The following is a 16,611-nucleotide window of genomic DNA, read 5'->3' as shown; positions in this document are numbered from 1 at the left end:
CCTCCATTCAAATCATTGGTAGGAATGTTGAGGAATGGGGCCCAAGACAGAATCCTGGGCCACTATACTAAAGACCTGTCCCTCCAGTGATTCATTAATCACCCTTCTGTGGGTCAGGTCTTTCAGACAACTTTGAATATACCCATTCAACTCAATTCAATGAACATTTATTAAATGTCCCCTGTGTGCAAGGTAATGTACAGCCAGCCCACATCTCTCTCTACCTTGTCCTCAAAGATATTACAAGAGAGAGATTTTGTGAAATGTTTTGCTGAAATCCAGACATGCTATACTATGGTATTCTTCTGCTCTAACCAGGATAGTACCTGACCATGAAAGAAAATGAGGTTAGTCTTAATGGACCCCTGCTAGCTCTTAGTGCTTTCCATTAAGATGGAATATTGTATGGAGAGTTCAGCAAGACGGCAGGTTTGGCCGGAATCTACTGGACACTTGTAGAGAGGATGTAGATTGGAGTCTGATTGTGGATAGCTTTAGGTACCAGACGGAGGAGTCAGGCTGTCCTCTGCCCTGAGTAGCCCACATCTGGCTGCTGGGCCCTATTATGGGCTCCCTATCTTAGAAGAGTCACTGATATGGGGCAGCGAGGTGGTACAGTGGATAGAGCACCAGCTGTGGAGTCAGTAGGACCTGAGTTCAAATCCGGCCTCAGACACATAAAAGCTCACTAGCTGTGTGACTCTGGGCAAGTCACTTAACCCCAATTGCCTCACTAAAAAAAAACAAAACAAAACAATACAAAGAAGAGTCACTGATAAATTGGAGAACCCCCAGAGGAAGGCCCCCGGGTGGTAAAAAGCCCTCCAGACCATGCTCTTTGGGGACAAGTTGAAGGAAGTGGGTTGAGCCCAGAAGACTTGGGGGAAGGGTATGTGGGGGGAAACAAGGCAGCTATCTTAAAATGTCTGTACAGCTGTGCCATGGAAGAAGGATTCAACTTTTTCTGTTTGGTCCCAGATGGATGGAGGGTGAAAAGGGCCATATTTCAGCTCCACTGAACGTTAGATCAGTCCTTAATGGAATGGGGTGCCTCAGAGGTTGAAGAGTCCCGACTGTGAGCTTCAAGTGATACTGGGTGGAAAGGAGATCCTGGAGGTCCTGGCTCAGGTCCAGGCCAGGTCTGATGGCCTCTGAGGCCCCTTCCATCTCAAAGATTTCTGTGGTTCTAACACCTCATGTGACCTGGTGACAAAAATTGCTTGGGGCCCATGATGACTCCAGGCTGGAATATACAGCCAAGAAGTGAGAAGTTCCATGAAATTCAGACCTTCTGGCCTGTCCCGTAAGCATTCCCATCCACTCTTTCCTCCAGGCCCACATCCCACCACTGTGGTCAGACCTTCTCCATCCTGTATCATCCACACAGCCATCTGGTGTGTATGGTTTTTAAGGAGAGGAAAGGGGAGAAGTGGAAAACCTTGGGAAGAAGGGGGCTGGCCAGCTACAGACAGCTCTGAGACACCTCTCTAAGAAAGGGAAAGTAAGAAGTGATAAATCTGAAGATGACAAAGAAATACCGAGGGATTACTGGCTCAGACCTAGAGGCAGACCTTAGTGGCCATCAGCCTCCTTGCTTGACAGATGAAGAAACTGAGCCCCAGAGAAGTTAAGTGACTTGCTCAAGGTTACCCAGTGGCCTAATCCAGTAAACAGTGCCACCTCTGACGTGGTGATGCCAAGCGAAGAAACCAGAGTCAGAACAGCAAGATCCTCTCAGCCTTACTCAGTTCTCTCCCTCCTCTGTCCAGTGATGGCAATGGACTGGAAGGCCCCTGAGGGCCCTTTCAGCTCTCCTCGAGATATGAACTTGTGAGCTAGGATTTCTTCAGTGTCCACGCCCTTCACAGATACAGATCTCCACTCCTCTATGCTTTTCTTGTCTGCCTCTTATTTTGTCACGGCCTCCATATTGATGCCCCTGCAGCCAGCCAGGTGAAAAAAAAAACACCTGGCTCAGCAGGGCAGGGCCCTAGAACAAAAGGCGTGCAGGCTGTCACCAAGTCAACAAGAGCTACACTAGCAATAATGATAGCAACAGAATGGGGGGGGGGAGTGATGCAAGAGAAAGAGCTTCCCAGGCTTTTGCACCAGCTGGCCTCTGGCCCCTAGGAGTGCTCATCCTCCGCATCTCTGCCTTTGTGTCCTGTAAAGCTCAGCTCAAACTGTACCTTCTGCAGCTCTTTGCCACAGCCCCGCAGCTGCTAAAGCTTTCCCCGGGAGACGAGCTTCCACCCACTCTGTACACGCCACGTGCGTATCTGTGTGTGTATCCTATGCGCCTGTGGCCTCTCCTGTTAGACTGGAGGCTAGAACTGGCTTTTCCTTTCTTGGGTCCTCCAGCCGTTAGCACAGTGTTTAGCACGTAGTAGGGACTTGCTAACTGCTTGTTGGCAACCCCCGGATCACAAGGGGACATGGAAATAAACAGGATGTTTTCTATTATTACATACACATGTTTGTAATGAGTTATAAATACTTTGTGGCATTTGTAGTTCTTACGCAATCATTGTTAATTTGAACATTTATTTTGGTTGATGGTTACTAAGTTTAGAATTTTTTTCAAGAGCATCTAGGGAAATGTCCTAGAGCAGGTTATTCCTATTTTAGCTTTTTCTAACCCAGAAAAGGGCCTTTGAGCCCCTAGCTGACTCTGGGAGCAGGCCCACTTGCCCTCCAGGCCCCTCTGACCCAGTGTCAGGACTCTGGAAAACCTTAGGTGATTGAAAACCTTCGGGTCATTCACCTCAACTTGGGATTTCAGCAATTTAGCCAGAGCCAAAACCAGGAAGTAGCTCTGCACACACTGCCTTCCATGAAGTCGTCTTGGCTTCAGGTAGAATAGCCCTAGGAGGAAGGTACTCCAGGAATTCAAACCTGGAGCACAAGGTCACCTGATCTTGAGGCCAGAGGTCTTAGGGACACGCAGTGCATTGTTGCTATAATCACTCCCGTGTCTGTAGTGTTTTAAGTGGTTGCAGTCATCTTTGCTCACCACAGGCCCTCTAAGATAGGTCCTGAAAAGATTAATTTCTCCATTTGACAAGGAAGGAAACTGAGCCTTGAAAAGGTTACTTGACTTACTCATCATTTCTTGGAACTTTGAGCTAAAGGGGGCTTTTATTTTTAATTGCTGGGAAAATGGAGGCTAAGAAAAGGGAAACAATTTGCCCAAGGCCACACAAAGAAGAGACATAGCTGGGATCCAAGCCCAGGCTCTCTGACCCCAGAGCAACACAAGAGGAAAGGAAGGATGTATTAAGAGACTCCCTGGCTCCAGCTGACTTTGACTCCATTCCAAAATCTCCTTTATTTCGGAGATGTTGGGTCTGCCTTGGCTGAGGGTGGTTTGACCCAGTGTTCCGTATCGGTCTTTCCAGCATTGTCTCTGGACTTGGTACTGGAGGGTAAGAGGGAGGACCCAGATCTGTGACCTGATAGCTTCCCAAGAGGTGGGGAGAATGGAAGAATGTTCCCTTCCTCCAGACCCCAGATATGTTCTGGAAAGCTAGCAAGTGCATTACAGATGGGGAAGTAGCCTCATGCAGTGAAGAAAGCAGGAGCCAGGCCACCTGCTTATGAGTCCCAGAACTCCCATAATCTGCAACTGAGCTAGCTGTGTGACCTTAGGCAAATCATTTGCCTTCTCTGGGCCTCACTTTCACCATCTGAAAAATGAGGGGGTTGAACAGTTTCTATTCTAAGGTCGTTTCTAGCTCTGACATTGTTCATCCTAAAGTCTGTCCCAGTTCTGACACTTTATGAGGATAAAAAAAAACTGATTCTCATTCTCTGTAGACCCCTGCTCCACACAGAAATAGTTTAAGCCATCACAGTCCCAAAGAGCATCACAGAGAGGAAAGAAAAGTATTTTCAAAGGCTCAGGCAACCAGGGAGAAATCCTACAAAATTTTCTCAGATACCATTGGGAAACTCCTCTGCACATGAGTCGTCTGATCGACTTCAAACTAGTCTTTGATAACAGGTCTTGGGAAAGACTAGTTTGACTTAGGTGTTGGTTTCCAAGGAAACTAGCAGAATGAATGGAGTAGTACAATCCAAAGCAGAAAAATGAAGGCACTTATCAAGGTAAGAATAAGGGGTAGAGAGGCAAAGAGGGGAGAGAGTCAGGGTCCCTCCCAAATGTTAGCCACAGAAATTTGCAGATGATACAATAATTTCGTTAGAAAACCCTAAAGAGGCAACCAAAAAGTAATTGAAACAATAAATTTCTCAAAGTTTCAGGGCATACGATAAATTTACATAACTCATCAGTATTGCTATATATTACCAACAAAACTCAGCAGGAAGAGCTAGAAAAACAAATTCCATTCAAAATAGCTACAGAAGTCATGAAACATTGGAAATTGTATGTACCAAGATGCGTCCAAGAACTATATGAATCCAAAATCTTAAAGAAATTCATATGGAGGATGAAAAGGTTGAGAATCTGCCGGGCAATAATGAAATGTAAGGAGGACTGGATTGCCAGCAAAACAATCCATTTGGAAATTAAGTTGTTACAAGAGGAGCCAGGTCTGAGCTAGGGTCTGAGAGAAGATTGTTGCAACATAGAGATAGCTTGTAACTGCATTAACCATTGACTCTTGGAAATGCAGCCTGCAAAACAGACATGCTCCTAACCGCCCCCCCTCCCCGGCCAGGGAACTCCAAATACAATTACCCAAAAGACCAGAGATAAAGCTGACCTTATATTCGCTCTGTAGCTAAACAGGATTTGTGGCAGGGCATACAGTATACCTAAAAGTTGAGTGCCTGTCTTAAGATGTCAGGAGCATTAAATCTGGTACTTGGAGGAGAGATAGGTTGATTGGTACCCACAACTGGGCAGAAAAGTTTAGGAGTCTGAATGGGTTAAGTGCTCTTTTGCCTATACCCTAACTTAGCAGCAGCTGGTTTCTATATTTTCCTACTGTGTATATGTAGCCACCTGACTGTATGGAGAAAAGAAAGAAGGAAGATGATGCCTCCTGTTGGCCTAGTTGCCTGTGCTGTTCACAGGCTTAAAACAGAGTTAGCCCAAAGGCATTCGATTTAGAATTGGGGGCCCTGGGAGATTCGCCAATCATCATCAAGTGATCAGGACACTTCTTCCTCAAGGAAAGGTGGTACTGGTGTCAGGAAAACCTGAGTTCAAATTCCGCTTCAGACACTTACAAGCTGTGGGACCCTGGTCAAGTCACCTGGCACTGTGCTAAGCCCTGGGCATAACAAAGAAAGGAGCTCACAGTCGGGTGGGTGAGACAACATGCAAACCACTATGTATAAGCAAGATACGTGCAAAGTAAATTGGAAATAATTAGAAAAGGGAAGGCACCAGAATTAAGAAGGATTAGGAAAGGCTTAATAAATGTTTATTGACCGACTGACCAGCTGAACCTCGGAGGCGAGAGAGACTTTGGAAAGGAGAAGTCAGAGCTAGAAGGGAACACAGAACAAGCAGTATCTTAGTGGAATGGCGGAGCTGTAATCATTCTTGAGCTGCTGCCGAATGAATGTGTGATGGAAAGACCAAAGGGCTGGATAGCTAGCCTTCCTTCTGCTCCCTAAGCCACCGCTCTGACTTGTCAAAGAAGTGGGTTGGGAAAGAGTCTTTCTAGAGCTCCCTCCCAACTCTGAATGCTGTGTGTGACCCATGAATAGTGAACAGGAATCTGCTCTACACCGCCCCCAACAGGAGGGTCTCCAGCCTCTGTTTAGACGTGTCCACAGAGACCCACCTCCCTACCTGCTTGTGCAGCTGGTCCTTAGGGAGTCAGGCAGGCAACAGGCATCTCCTGTGTGCCAGGCCCTTTGCTAAGTTCAGGGGGTACAAGGACTTGTTGCTCTCAGACTGATGGACAGGTCAAGATGCAGCTAACCACATATACTATGTGTATGTGTGTACGTCAGGCAGAGAAGAGCCAAGGTAGGGCAGCCGCGTCAGAAAGGAGCTGAGAGCTCTCCTTCCATGGAGATTGGCAGTTCATGTCTCTGCCCTCCAATCAGACAGGCAGAGGGTAGTCATGAGGTACAGTACCAAGGCTGAGTGCCATGAAGGTGAAGAGGACCAGATCTGCCAATGGGATGGATATGTGGGGTGAGACCCTGTGTGTGTGTGCATGTGTGTGTGTGAGACAGACAGAGATTGGGAGCCTTGGTGACTGGGAGGACACTCGCATTGGCAGGGCAGGTGCCCAAAGGTAGCTATTCTTTATCCCCTTAAAGTTCTAGGGGTATCCCTGAGGGCTTGAAGGTTTCTTTTCCAAGGCCATGGCTCATAAGCCCCTACCAGTGTGCTTCCCCCATTGATGATCAGTGATGTCAACTAGGAAGCCACACAGCTGCTAAAAGGAGTATTGACTAAATTGGTATTCTGAGCACAACTAGTATAGTATCATGGCCCCCAAAAAAGTCTGTGACACACTTTCCTGCACAAGTGCCTACAGAGTCCAGGGGAAAAGTAGATTCAAGCTTGGAGAGTCCCTGTGGCTAAGTGGTGACTCAGAGTTTCTAGGCCTTGGTTTGGTGTCCCCAAAATGTTCCCCTTAGGGCTGATGTCACTTTTTCTTCTGGCCTCTTTGTTGGAACCTGGAATCTGCCCTTAGCTCCCAATTCAGACTCTATATTTGCTGTTCCAGGAGCATTGCTAGAAAGCCAGTGGTAAGATGGGAAGTTCCAAATCCTTCAGACCCTTTGAAGTTTAGGGCATCCTCCTCCAGCCAAGGAGAGGGAGAGTCCTGAGACAAGTCCAAGTCTTTGCCTGTTCTCCAAGAGTTTCTTTCTGAGGGATTTGCTGCAATGGTCTAGCCTGGCTCCCGGCTGTCCTTCCAACTAACTCCATGGCTTTTATGCAGGCCCCAGAAGGCATCAGCAAGTCCCTCAGTCACTCCAAATCCATGTTTGCCCCTAGTGAAGAATTCTGTGTTCTCACCTGATAAACGTATCTAGTCTAAGCTTGGAAATGCAATCCCACCTGATAAATGTATCAGGGTTAAGTGACAGAGTGGGACTGGATCCAATTTCATTGTTAAGGGAACTCCCAAATAAGGAAACTCCCTCTTCCCACTACAGTCAGCCCTGGCCAAGAATACCAAGAGTATAAGTGATGTGCCCACGGTTACCCAACCAGTATGTGGCAGAGCCTGGACTTGAACCCAGGTCTTTCTAGTTCCAAGGCTAGCTCTTTATCCCCTATGCCCCGATGCTCTGAAATTCTGGGGCATCTCTAATGACCTAAGTTTTATTACAAAAAAATAAAAATATGCACATTAGCCAGCAGAGGGCATTGGTGCCTCATTTTTGATAGCAGCTGTGGCTTGATAGCACCTGGCTGAGATGACCTAGAGAGATGGGATGGCCATTTTCCCCTGGAGGAGACTGGTAGGGGACCTGAGAGAGACAGGAGGAAAGGATGCTGAATGGAAGGGAGGCAGAAATGCTGTCTGTGCTCCAGCGCCTTGGGACAGCTACCCACTGTCCCAAACTCCCTCCTTCACCCTAATAAAGCTATTCTCCCTCTCTAGAGGCTAAACTCTAGCTTTGCAGGAAGACGGTTCTGTGTTGGAGGCCAATTCCAAATCCCAGACACTGGGTCCCACTGGTCAGCTGTCAAGGAGAGGAAGGAATGGTGTCTCCTGGCTCCCTATAGGCAATATTCCTACATGTGTATATGTGAATAGAGTCCCATGGGTGTTAGATACATAAATAGGTCTGCATATGTTTCCAGCTAGAATATGGAGTCAGGAGACTGGCCGATACCTTCTAGCTATGTGAGCCCGCCAAGCTGAAAGTTCTTTGGGCTTCACTTTTCTCTTCTGCTCAGAGAATGGGTCAACCATGGGATTGGGGGTGGGGAAGGGGAGAAGTAGACAGAGACATCGAGTGGGGCCAGATAGGCTGACTCCTTCAGGGACAGCTCTTTCAGGTGTCCAAATTACTTTCCTCATAGCCTTCCAGGGATGGCAGGGCAACTATTATCCTTCCCATTGAACAGATGAGAAAACAGCCTCAAGAGTAGTGGGTCAGGGAGCCCTCACTGTGGTTTCTTTTCTTTTTTTCCCCTCAGAACTTCAATAATTTCTTTTAAAGGTAAGTGATAATTCTGTGGTTGTCTCCATTTACCCACAGGCAAAGTTGGTTCACAGGAATCAATCTGACAAAGAGCTTGGAATCTCATGGAGAGAGGACAGCAGATGTGTAAAAGTGATCTCAAAGTACCTGTCGTCCTGGAGTGGAAAATAGATTATTTTAGAAGTCATAATGCCATGTGAAGAGCACTAACCTTGGGAGTCACCGGACCCGAGTTTGAATCCTGCCTCTGTCACTTACTAGGTTACTGACTTTGGGCTAGACATTGCACTTCCTTGGACCTCTGTTTTCCCTCTCTGTAAAATGGGGGCAGACTAAATGGTCTCTGAGAGCCCTTCCAGCTCTGATGAGAAAATGCAAAGTACTTCAGCCCATCATTTCATTCAATTCTTACAATACCCCTGGGAGGGAGGGAAAGGGGAGGCTTAATTCCCTGGCAGGTTTCTGGGGATAGTTTCCTTTGGGGAAGAGGGGTTTCAGTATCAGGACTGCAGGAGACAATTCAACCCTGGTGTGCTCTTGCCAGGGGTAAGGGTGTGGAGTCTGACTCCACTCACTTCCCAGGTAACTTCCCTGGGCCAAACTTCCACTCACCTCCAGCTGGTTAAAACTCAGATTATCCCTATTTCACAGATAAGAAAACTGAGGTCCACACAGGGGGTGTGATTTGCCCAAGGTCATGAAAGTATCAGAGCAACCATATCTAAGGTTCCTAGGCCTCCAGGCTCTCCCCTGCTCCTATAATCAGAAATCCCAGCCCCCTCCCCAAAACACACACATAAACTCACTCCTCTTCAGACTTTGTAGCTCTGGGTTTTTTTTATTATTAATATTATCTTCTCCTTTAAACATCCCTTTAAGGGTGAAATGAAATCCAACCATTTACAGAGAAAATGATTTCAGAGTGTACATTTGGATTCATCCTTACAAAAAAAAATATTACTATTATTACCATCATCATCATTATTGTTGGTCTCCTTAAATTACAGTTTCCAGGGCTCAGCTCCCTCTCCTCCTCCCACCACCCCCGGGTTCCCTTGCACTCTGTCCCCTCAGGAGGACAGGAGGGGATTGAGCAAGTCACTGGGGATTGGGGAGGGCCCAGTGGCTTCGATTCAACAGTGTAACTTCAGATTGTTTGGGGGTAGGGAGAAGGAATTCTCTTCCCAATCCTCAGTGTATGTGTATTGCATATAAATCTCCATCTCCCCCACTTTCCACCTCCGGTGTCTTCATCTCTAGGAGGGGAGGTGGGGGTGGGGAGCTCTGAACAGAAGCCCAGGGGGCAGGGAGAGCTCCTCCAACCAGTGTATTTTAAAACCAGGCTCCCTCATCAGGGGGGCTTCAATCCCCCAGAAGGGTGGGCGTGGTAGCAACTGTGGGTGGATGTTGGAGACCCAAAGAAAGGGGACTGGGGCTCTAAAATTGGGAGGAGGCCAGGTTCATGCCAGGATGGGTGCACCGTTCCCCAAGGCCTACTTTCCACATGGTCCTGAAATCAGGATTTAGAGCGGGAAGAGAAGTTGAAGGTAGGTTGCCTAGCCTAATCCCCTCAGGTAGGAAATGAAAGTTCGAATGAGAGCTCCTAGTGGGCAGACTTTCTCCGTTGTCTGGGGATCCCCAGAGCCCAGCCAGCAAAGGCGCTTACTTGCTTTTCAAGCAGCTGTGGCTGACCTCACTCCTCTAAATGAGAAGCACCCCCTTCTCAGAGATGGAAGCTGGCCACATCCTGGGGGAGGGGGGGTAACAGAGAATTCAAATGCCCCTCCACCCCTACCCTCGCTCTTTCTTCCATAAGTGGACTCAGGGCTCAGATTCGAGAGGCCAGGGTCGAGGTTCCATCAGGAGCTCTCCCAGTAGGAATGACAGTAGCATACAAGACCTTCCTACACCCCACCCCCAACAGCCTGGGGTGGGGGCAGAGTGAAGGGGTAAGAGGGAGGCAGGGGCAATGATTATAGGACTGGAGAGCGACCCAGCTCCTCCATCCCCTGCTGCCATAGGGTTATAGATCTTGAGTTGGAGCAGCCCTTCCAGGCTCATCATTCCAACCCTCATTTTACAGACAATTGTAAACTAAGTCCCAGAGAGGCTCAGTGACTTGCCCGGTCACAGAGGTTAGAAGTGGCAAAGCAAGGATTCAACCCAGGCCCTCTGACCCCCCATCCAGGGTCTTCCCACTGTACCATGCTGCTCTCCCAGGAGGGGGCATGAGGCCAAAAACCAAGTCTCAGCTGAAGGCTAGGGAGTTGGGCAGGAAATGGTAAAGGAAGGGAGGGGTACAGGACAAGTGAGCAGAAGGGAGCAGCAGAATCCTAGATCTGGAGCTGGAAGGGACCAGACCCCTTTTTTACAGGGGAGGAAACTGAGGCAGAGAGCGGGAAGGTGGTTTGCCCCCACATGAGGATTCTAAGCCTGGCTCCAAGTCCGTGAGGGTCTGCACTGTACACCGAAGAGTCCTGGGGGAGAAAATACACAGGGAGAGGGAGTTTACAACAGATGTGGGGGAGGGAGAGGGGCCATGACCTGAGGGAACAAAGTGACAGAGACCCACGAGAAAGTTCCGGACAAAGACCCACTGCTCATTCTCTCTCCCAGGATTCCCAGCCTCAGGGACCTTTTTCTATAGAATGTTTATGTTCGTACAGAATCTATAGAATGTAAGCTTGGTGAGGGAAAGCCCTTTTGGATGTGTGCACCTGGCACAGGTGAGAGCTGATGGATCGATCTGCATCTGACCGTGTTTGACAGACGAGGAAAGAGGCCCAGAAAGGGACTTGTCCCAGGGGACCCCAGGGTGACAGAGCTCGGGCTAGACTCTGGGTCTCTGACTCCCAGACCAAGGCTCTGTCTACTAGACCAGCCTAGAGAGAGAGAGACACACACACACACACACATGCTCTCCTGTGCACACCCACTGACACATGAGTATAGTCAGGCTGAGCACAATGAGTACAGAGTGTGCAAGAGTTGATGTCAGGAAGACCCGAGTTCAAATCCTGACTCACATACTGTGGACCTTGGACAAGTTGCTAAACCACTAGCTGCCTCAGTTTCCTCATCTGTAAAATGAGGACAATGTGCCCGGCACACCCAACAGCAGATTGAGATGTGGGCGTTTCCTCCATGACGAGTGAAGTCTTTTCCAGTCCTAAATTTAGGGTCCTATATACACATAAGTAAACGCACATACATATTCAGACACATTCATGGAGGGCTTCCTAGGAGCAGAGCTGGTGTGCTCACATTGCCATCTACTCACACATACAAACACAAACTTTCTTGGAGTGGGGGTGAGGTGGGGGTGGTGCAAAGTTAGGGAGGAGAAAGGCTGGTTTTAATCTCAGGAATAGAGAAGACACTTTCCCAGGCTCTCCCCCCCACAGAGAGAGAGATTTAGCCCCAGCTGGAAAGCTTGGGTTAGAAGCTGGGCTTGCCTGGAATGAAAGGAGTCTGGATGATTGGAAAGGTTTCATTCTTCCCTCTTCCCAGCCTGGAGCCTCCTGCCTGGCCTCTGCCCTCATTCCCCACCCACTCACTGGGGGTTAGAAATCTGAAATCCTTAAGAGGCGCTTTGTTCTGCTCTATTCCCCACACTGTACCTCTGAAGGACAGAGAATGAACTTTGGGGATCCCCAAAAGGATTACCTTCTGATCTAGAGGGGAGAACTGGGGTGGGGGTCAGTATGAAAAGCACAGGATGAGTGGGATCTTCAAGGGGTGGGAGGGAAGCATTGAATCACACAAGTTCTGAGTCTTATGGAACTTCAGTGGTCACCTAGATCATTGACCACCGCAGCTAATGAAAAATCTCTCTCCCAACATAGTGGCTTTTGCTGGGAGATGCGGGCAATGTGAGGGGCAGCCCATTCCATTCTGGGCTACTTCTAATTGTGAAGTCTGGGGCTGTGGTGGACAGAGCATGGCACCTAGAGGCAGCAGCTCTGGGGTCATATCTCATTCTGCTACTAGCTTCCTGGGAGATCTTGGAAAGTTACTCAAGGTATCTGGGTCCCGATTTTTTTCAGCTATACAATGAGAATGGTTGGATTGGTTCTCAAGCTTGGGGTCCGTGAACTTAAACAAAATCTTTTGGTAATAGCATCTCCATATAGTTCGCTTCCTTTGCAATCCTATGTATTTTATTTTGTGCATTGAAGAACATGATTCTGAGAAGGGTCCATCAGCTTCACCAGATTGACAGCCCAAGGGGTCCAGGACAGTCGTTGAATGTCCCTTTCCATTCTCAATCTGGGAAGCCTAAATTTGCCTCTTGGCCACTTCCCTTCACTGGTCCCTGGGACCAAGCCAGCATAAGTAAAATCTGTCTTCCAGATGACCACCCTTCAGGAGTCCAAGACAGGTATGGTGAGGCCCACCCTCCAACTAATATTTAGGATGTCAGACATGGCATGCCAGAGCTGGAAGGGATTTGTCCAACCCCTCATTTAGCAGATGAGGAAATGGAGCTCCGGAGAAGAGATTGGCCAGACTGCACAGAGCTGAGGGACTAGAATTGTCCTAATTTCTGGTTAAAAAAAAAAAGACCAGAACGTGTTTACAAGCAACAGGGTTGGGAGGGATGGGGGGAAGGTGATGGAAAGTGAGGGAAGCAGATTCCCGTTGTCCACTCTCTCAGAGAAGGCTTTGATGTTGGGGGATCAGCGGGAGAGACAGGGTTCTGCTGTATGTAGGCTAGTGTTTCTGTCTGGCCCTCCCCAGGTTAAAGGGAAAGGGGGATCTTGCTGCATCCACCCCAACACCCTGCTCCCAGTTCCTACCTGACCCTATACAGTTCTCCAAGAAACATGGGTGATAGGATCCTCTGATTTCCTAAGGGTCCCTCCATCTGCCCCCCATGCCCATCCCAAAGTGTACCACTGAATAAACAAGGATAAAAGGGCACAATAGGGCTGAGGTTCAGGAGACAGGGGCTTCCCAAGACCTCTCCAACAGGCGCTAGGGATGAGCAATGAGCCCTGAGCTCTGTCTTGTCTCCTCTACAGTTCCACATAACCCTGCCCACTGCTCCTTTGGAATATAGAGCGGCATGGTCTGTGGATCGGTCACTGGACTAGAGCTCCTTTCTCCTTGTGTTAATTTCTAGTGGAATTATACATCTCTCCCACCCCCCGCCCCTACTCCCTTTTCATACCCCTATCCCAAGTCTCCCTCCCTTCCCTGGTCCCCACTGTATTTCTAGAGCATCTGGTCTTTCCTTCTCCTTCCTCTTATTGACCATAGCCCAAAGTGGTTTCCCAGGGGGGAACCAAGGGCCGGCCACTCATACTTCCAAGACCACCCCAGGTCAGCTGCCCACCTGCATACCCTACATTCCCTTCCTGCCTATCCATCACCCAGTATCCAGCCCCTTCTCTACCTGCTGGTCCCTATACCTGCCTTGCCATGGCCACAAAATGTGGTTGGAGGATGAGGGCATGGAGCTGCAAACAGAAAAATCAACTCCCCTCCATCCCCTGGGGAAAAGCTCCATGTGCAACACAGAGAAAGAAATGAAAAGATACCCAAGGGCATAGACTCCAAGAAGAAGACCTGTGGGCTCACCTGGGGTTAGTACTGGGGACATCCTGGGCTCTAAGGTCCCCTCACCCCCCTGCCCCTCTTCCTAAGTTCTGATCATGCGGGGCTCCCTCTTGGAGAAGGGAGAGAGGATGAGAGCAATTAGCCCCAGAAGACAACTGTACCATCCCAATGCCCTCTCCCCCTTCCCTACCCCGGCCCTCCCCCCAGTGAAAATCATGCAGCCTTGTGATATCATCAGATCTCCCCTGCCTGTGCTGCCCTGGCTGCGGCTCCCTCAGGCCCAGCCCCACCACCATCAATGCCCCTCATGCTGTCCTTCGCACCCACAGTCCCTTCAGCTTGACGGTAGGGATTGTCCAGCAGGTAGTGGAATCGTGGGTAGTTTCTGAGCAGGTACTTAGGGGCATACATGTGTTCGCTGGGGTCGGCGGGAGGGTACACCTGCCGTGTGCCATCAAACCAGCCACCTGTACGGATCAGCTCCCTTATGTAGTTAAGGTCCCGCTTGTCTTCATAGTCACCCCAGCGGGGGAAGTCACCGTTCTGGGCTGACACCATCTTGAAGTAGATGCCCTCAGGGGTGAAACACCAGGAGCAGTGCCAGCCTGCAAAGTGGAGTGGGCTGCCCAAGGACCACTGGACAAGGATGTGGCCCGTGCGATTCTCGTACTGACGGAAGCCTGGCATAGTGTAGTACTGTCGTCTTCTCAGCAGGATCCCGTCTGTGCCATAGACGGTCAACAGCATGTCTATTGTGCAGCCCGACACTACTTCCAGGGTGCCAGGTTGCTTCCAAAAGAAACCATAGAGTGATTTGCGCATGTGGAAAGCAAAGGGCTCGGTCCAGCCATCGTAGAGCTTGAGGAAGAGGACACCGTCCCGGGCAGGAATCTCATCCGCGTCATCGATGATGAAGACGTCATCCGGGCGAAGGTTGCGTAGACGGGATATACCATCCTGGGTCAGGAAGGTCCGAAGATAGTCATCGGCGATCCATCCATCTTGGCGGCCCCCTGGTGGAAAGTGGTCCAAGAAGACGTAGAGAACCTTGTGGCGGATGTACTCAAAGCTACCATTCCGAAGCATCTCTCGGAACTTGAGCGGCCGAGGTTCTCCATAGGCAGTGAAGTTGGACTCGCAGACCACAAAGGCATCAACCACATCCCCCAACTCATGGAACCGCACATCCAGCAGGTCAAACTCGTGGTTGACATTGATGGCATTGATGACCCGTCGTGGGGTCTCCCGGGGCACCAGGCGCTCCTTGGTGGGCAGGTTCGAGTACTGCACCACGGTGGGCACCCCACAGCTTGGCCCGTGCCAGCCGGGCAGACACACACATTCCACCCACTTCCGACGTCTCATCCCCTTAGGTTTTCCCCCAGCCAGCCAGTTTCCGATCGTCAGTGGGCGGCGGGCTGTGCCCCCAGAGACAGAGCTGTCTCCAGCCTCAAGTGTCTCCTCTGGCTGTCCTGCTGTGGGCTTCTCCAACATCTTGGTACCTGGCTTGAAGCAGACCCCGCCAGCTTTGGTGCGGACAAAATACTCTGCCTTGTCCTCAGGCAGCACAAATTCCAGCCGATGGAGTTCCTCAGTGGCCCCCATCGGGGGCAGGGGCTGGAGCAGGGGTGAGTGGGAATAGAGTGGAGTTCGGAGCAGCTCAGGGCCCATGGCTCCCCCAGGCTCCGAGCTGGCTTCAGGTGTGATAGGGGCATTGTTCCACAAGAAGTTGGCTACCAGGTTGGGGCTGAGGGAGGCCAGTTCCCGGGGGAAGGTGACATAAGACAAGGCTTTAAGGAAATGTAGGAAGGAGATGAGGCAGAGGCCAGCCATACACAGAGTCAGAAAGAGTTTATGACGTCTCATCTTCATCCTGTAGTCAGAAGGCAAACAGAGGAAATGGGGTTTAGGAGACAGAGCAACTGGGCAAGGGAGAAAGACATGGGCACTTAGGTGGGGAGGAGGGGAAGGTGGCCCGCTCCCGACATGCAGGGAAGTAGCTGTGATCTCCCAGCCAGGAGGGACCTCAGAGGCCATTTGCTAATATACAGAAAGCATCTGCTTCCCTTCAAGCTCTCTAGAGATGTTGAGCCCAGTCCCTACTTATAGAGGAATGTCTTCTGATTTACACCATCCCCAACAAACGGCCAAAGGACTCCTTTGAAAGAAACCTCCAGTGATAGGGAACTTTGTGCACTCTCTCCCCAGCACACACATATACCAGAAATTACAGGATTTATTTAGAAGCCATCTGGTCCACCCCCTCATTTTACAGATAAGGAAGGCTGAGGGTCAGAGAGTGACTTCCTCAAGGTTATATGGGTAGTCCCCTTCCCTTCCTACTGTTCAACTTAGCCAAGTAGTCTGATGTTCTGGGAAACTAGCCAGCCTCTTTTGGGAAGGAAGACTGACCCTTCCAGGCTGCTTCCAGGTGCTTATGTGACTGCCTCTCCCCCAATTCCCCCTTATCTCCTATGCCCTCCCCCACGCCTGCCAAACCTCACCACACCTTATAGCCTCCATATCTCTTTCTTTCCCCACCCAATGGCTTTGCAAGCCACATCCCTCCAGGCTGATGGACACCCTTGGGCAACAGAATGCATTGTGGGAAAATCTTAGCCCTGATGATTCCAGGGAGGAGAGATTATGAGTAGAGTCCCTGTTGACTGCTTGCCTTGGCCAGAAAGGAGCTGCACAGCTCTATGTGGGGCTGCTGCCCCCATGTGAGAGATAATCCATTGCATCTGGAGACATCTCCCCACCTCCACCCCACCCCACCCTGCCTTGGCTCCTGTAAGCCCTTTCCCACTTGATATTCTCAAAGCCTGAGTTCCCCTCTTCCCCCACAAGGTACACAAGGGCAAGGCTGAGTGTTGGATGGAAGTGCTGGAGGTTGCTCTGACTTCTAGCTCTGACACTTGTCAGTGTGTCCTTCTTCTAGTCCTGCAACCTCTCAGT

At 49.8% G+C, this 16,611-nt stretch overlaps 1 protein-coding gene across 5 annotated transcripts in view; it reads right to left on the bottom strand.

The window, feature by feature from the left end:
- Positions 1 to 8,906: 8,906 nt before the first annotated feature.
- The window catches only part of MGAT3 (beta-1,4-mannosyl-glycoprotein 4-beta-N-acetylglucosaminyltransferase), a 61,819-nt gene continuing 54,114 nt past the window's right edge, over positions 8,907 to 16,611 (bottom strand). For all 5 annotated transcript variants that reach the window (XM_020982651.2, XM_020982647.2, XM_020982648.2 and 2 more), the window contains exon 2: positions 8,907 to 15,526. In XM_020982651.2, the coding sequence (XP_020838310.1) occupies positions 13,888 to 15,525 (1,638 nt within the window). In that variant the 5' untranslated portion in view covers position 15,526 and the 3' untranslated portion in view covers positions 8,907 to 13,887. The remainder of the gene's footprint in view (positions 15,527 to 16,611) is intronic.

The sequence above is a fragment of the Phascolarctos cinereus genome, unplaced genomic scaffold (genome assembly GCF_003287225.1).
Source record: "Phascolarctos cinereus isolate Bilbo 61053 unplaced genomic scaffold, phaCin_HiC Scaffold_1;HRSCAF=81, whole genome shotgun sequence".
NCBI lineage: Eukaryota > Metazoa > Chordata > Mammalia > Diprotodontia > Phascolarctidae > Phascolarctos > Phascolarctos cinereus.
The sequence above is the reverse complement of the archived record's forward strand: the minus strand, read 5'-3'. Positions and strand labels throughout refer to the sequence as shown.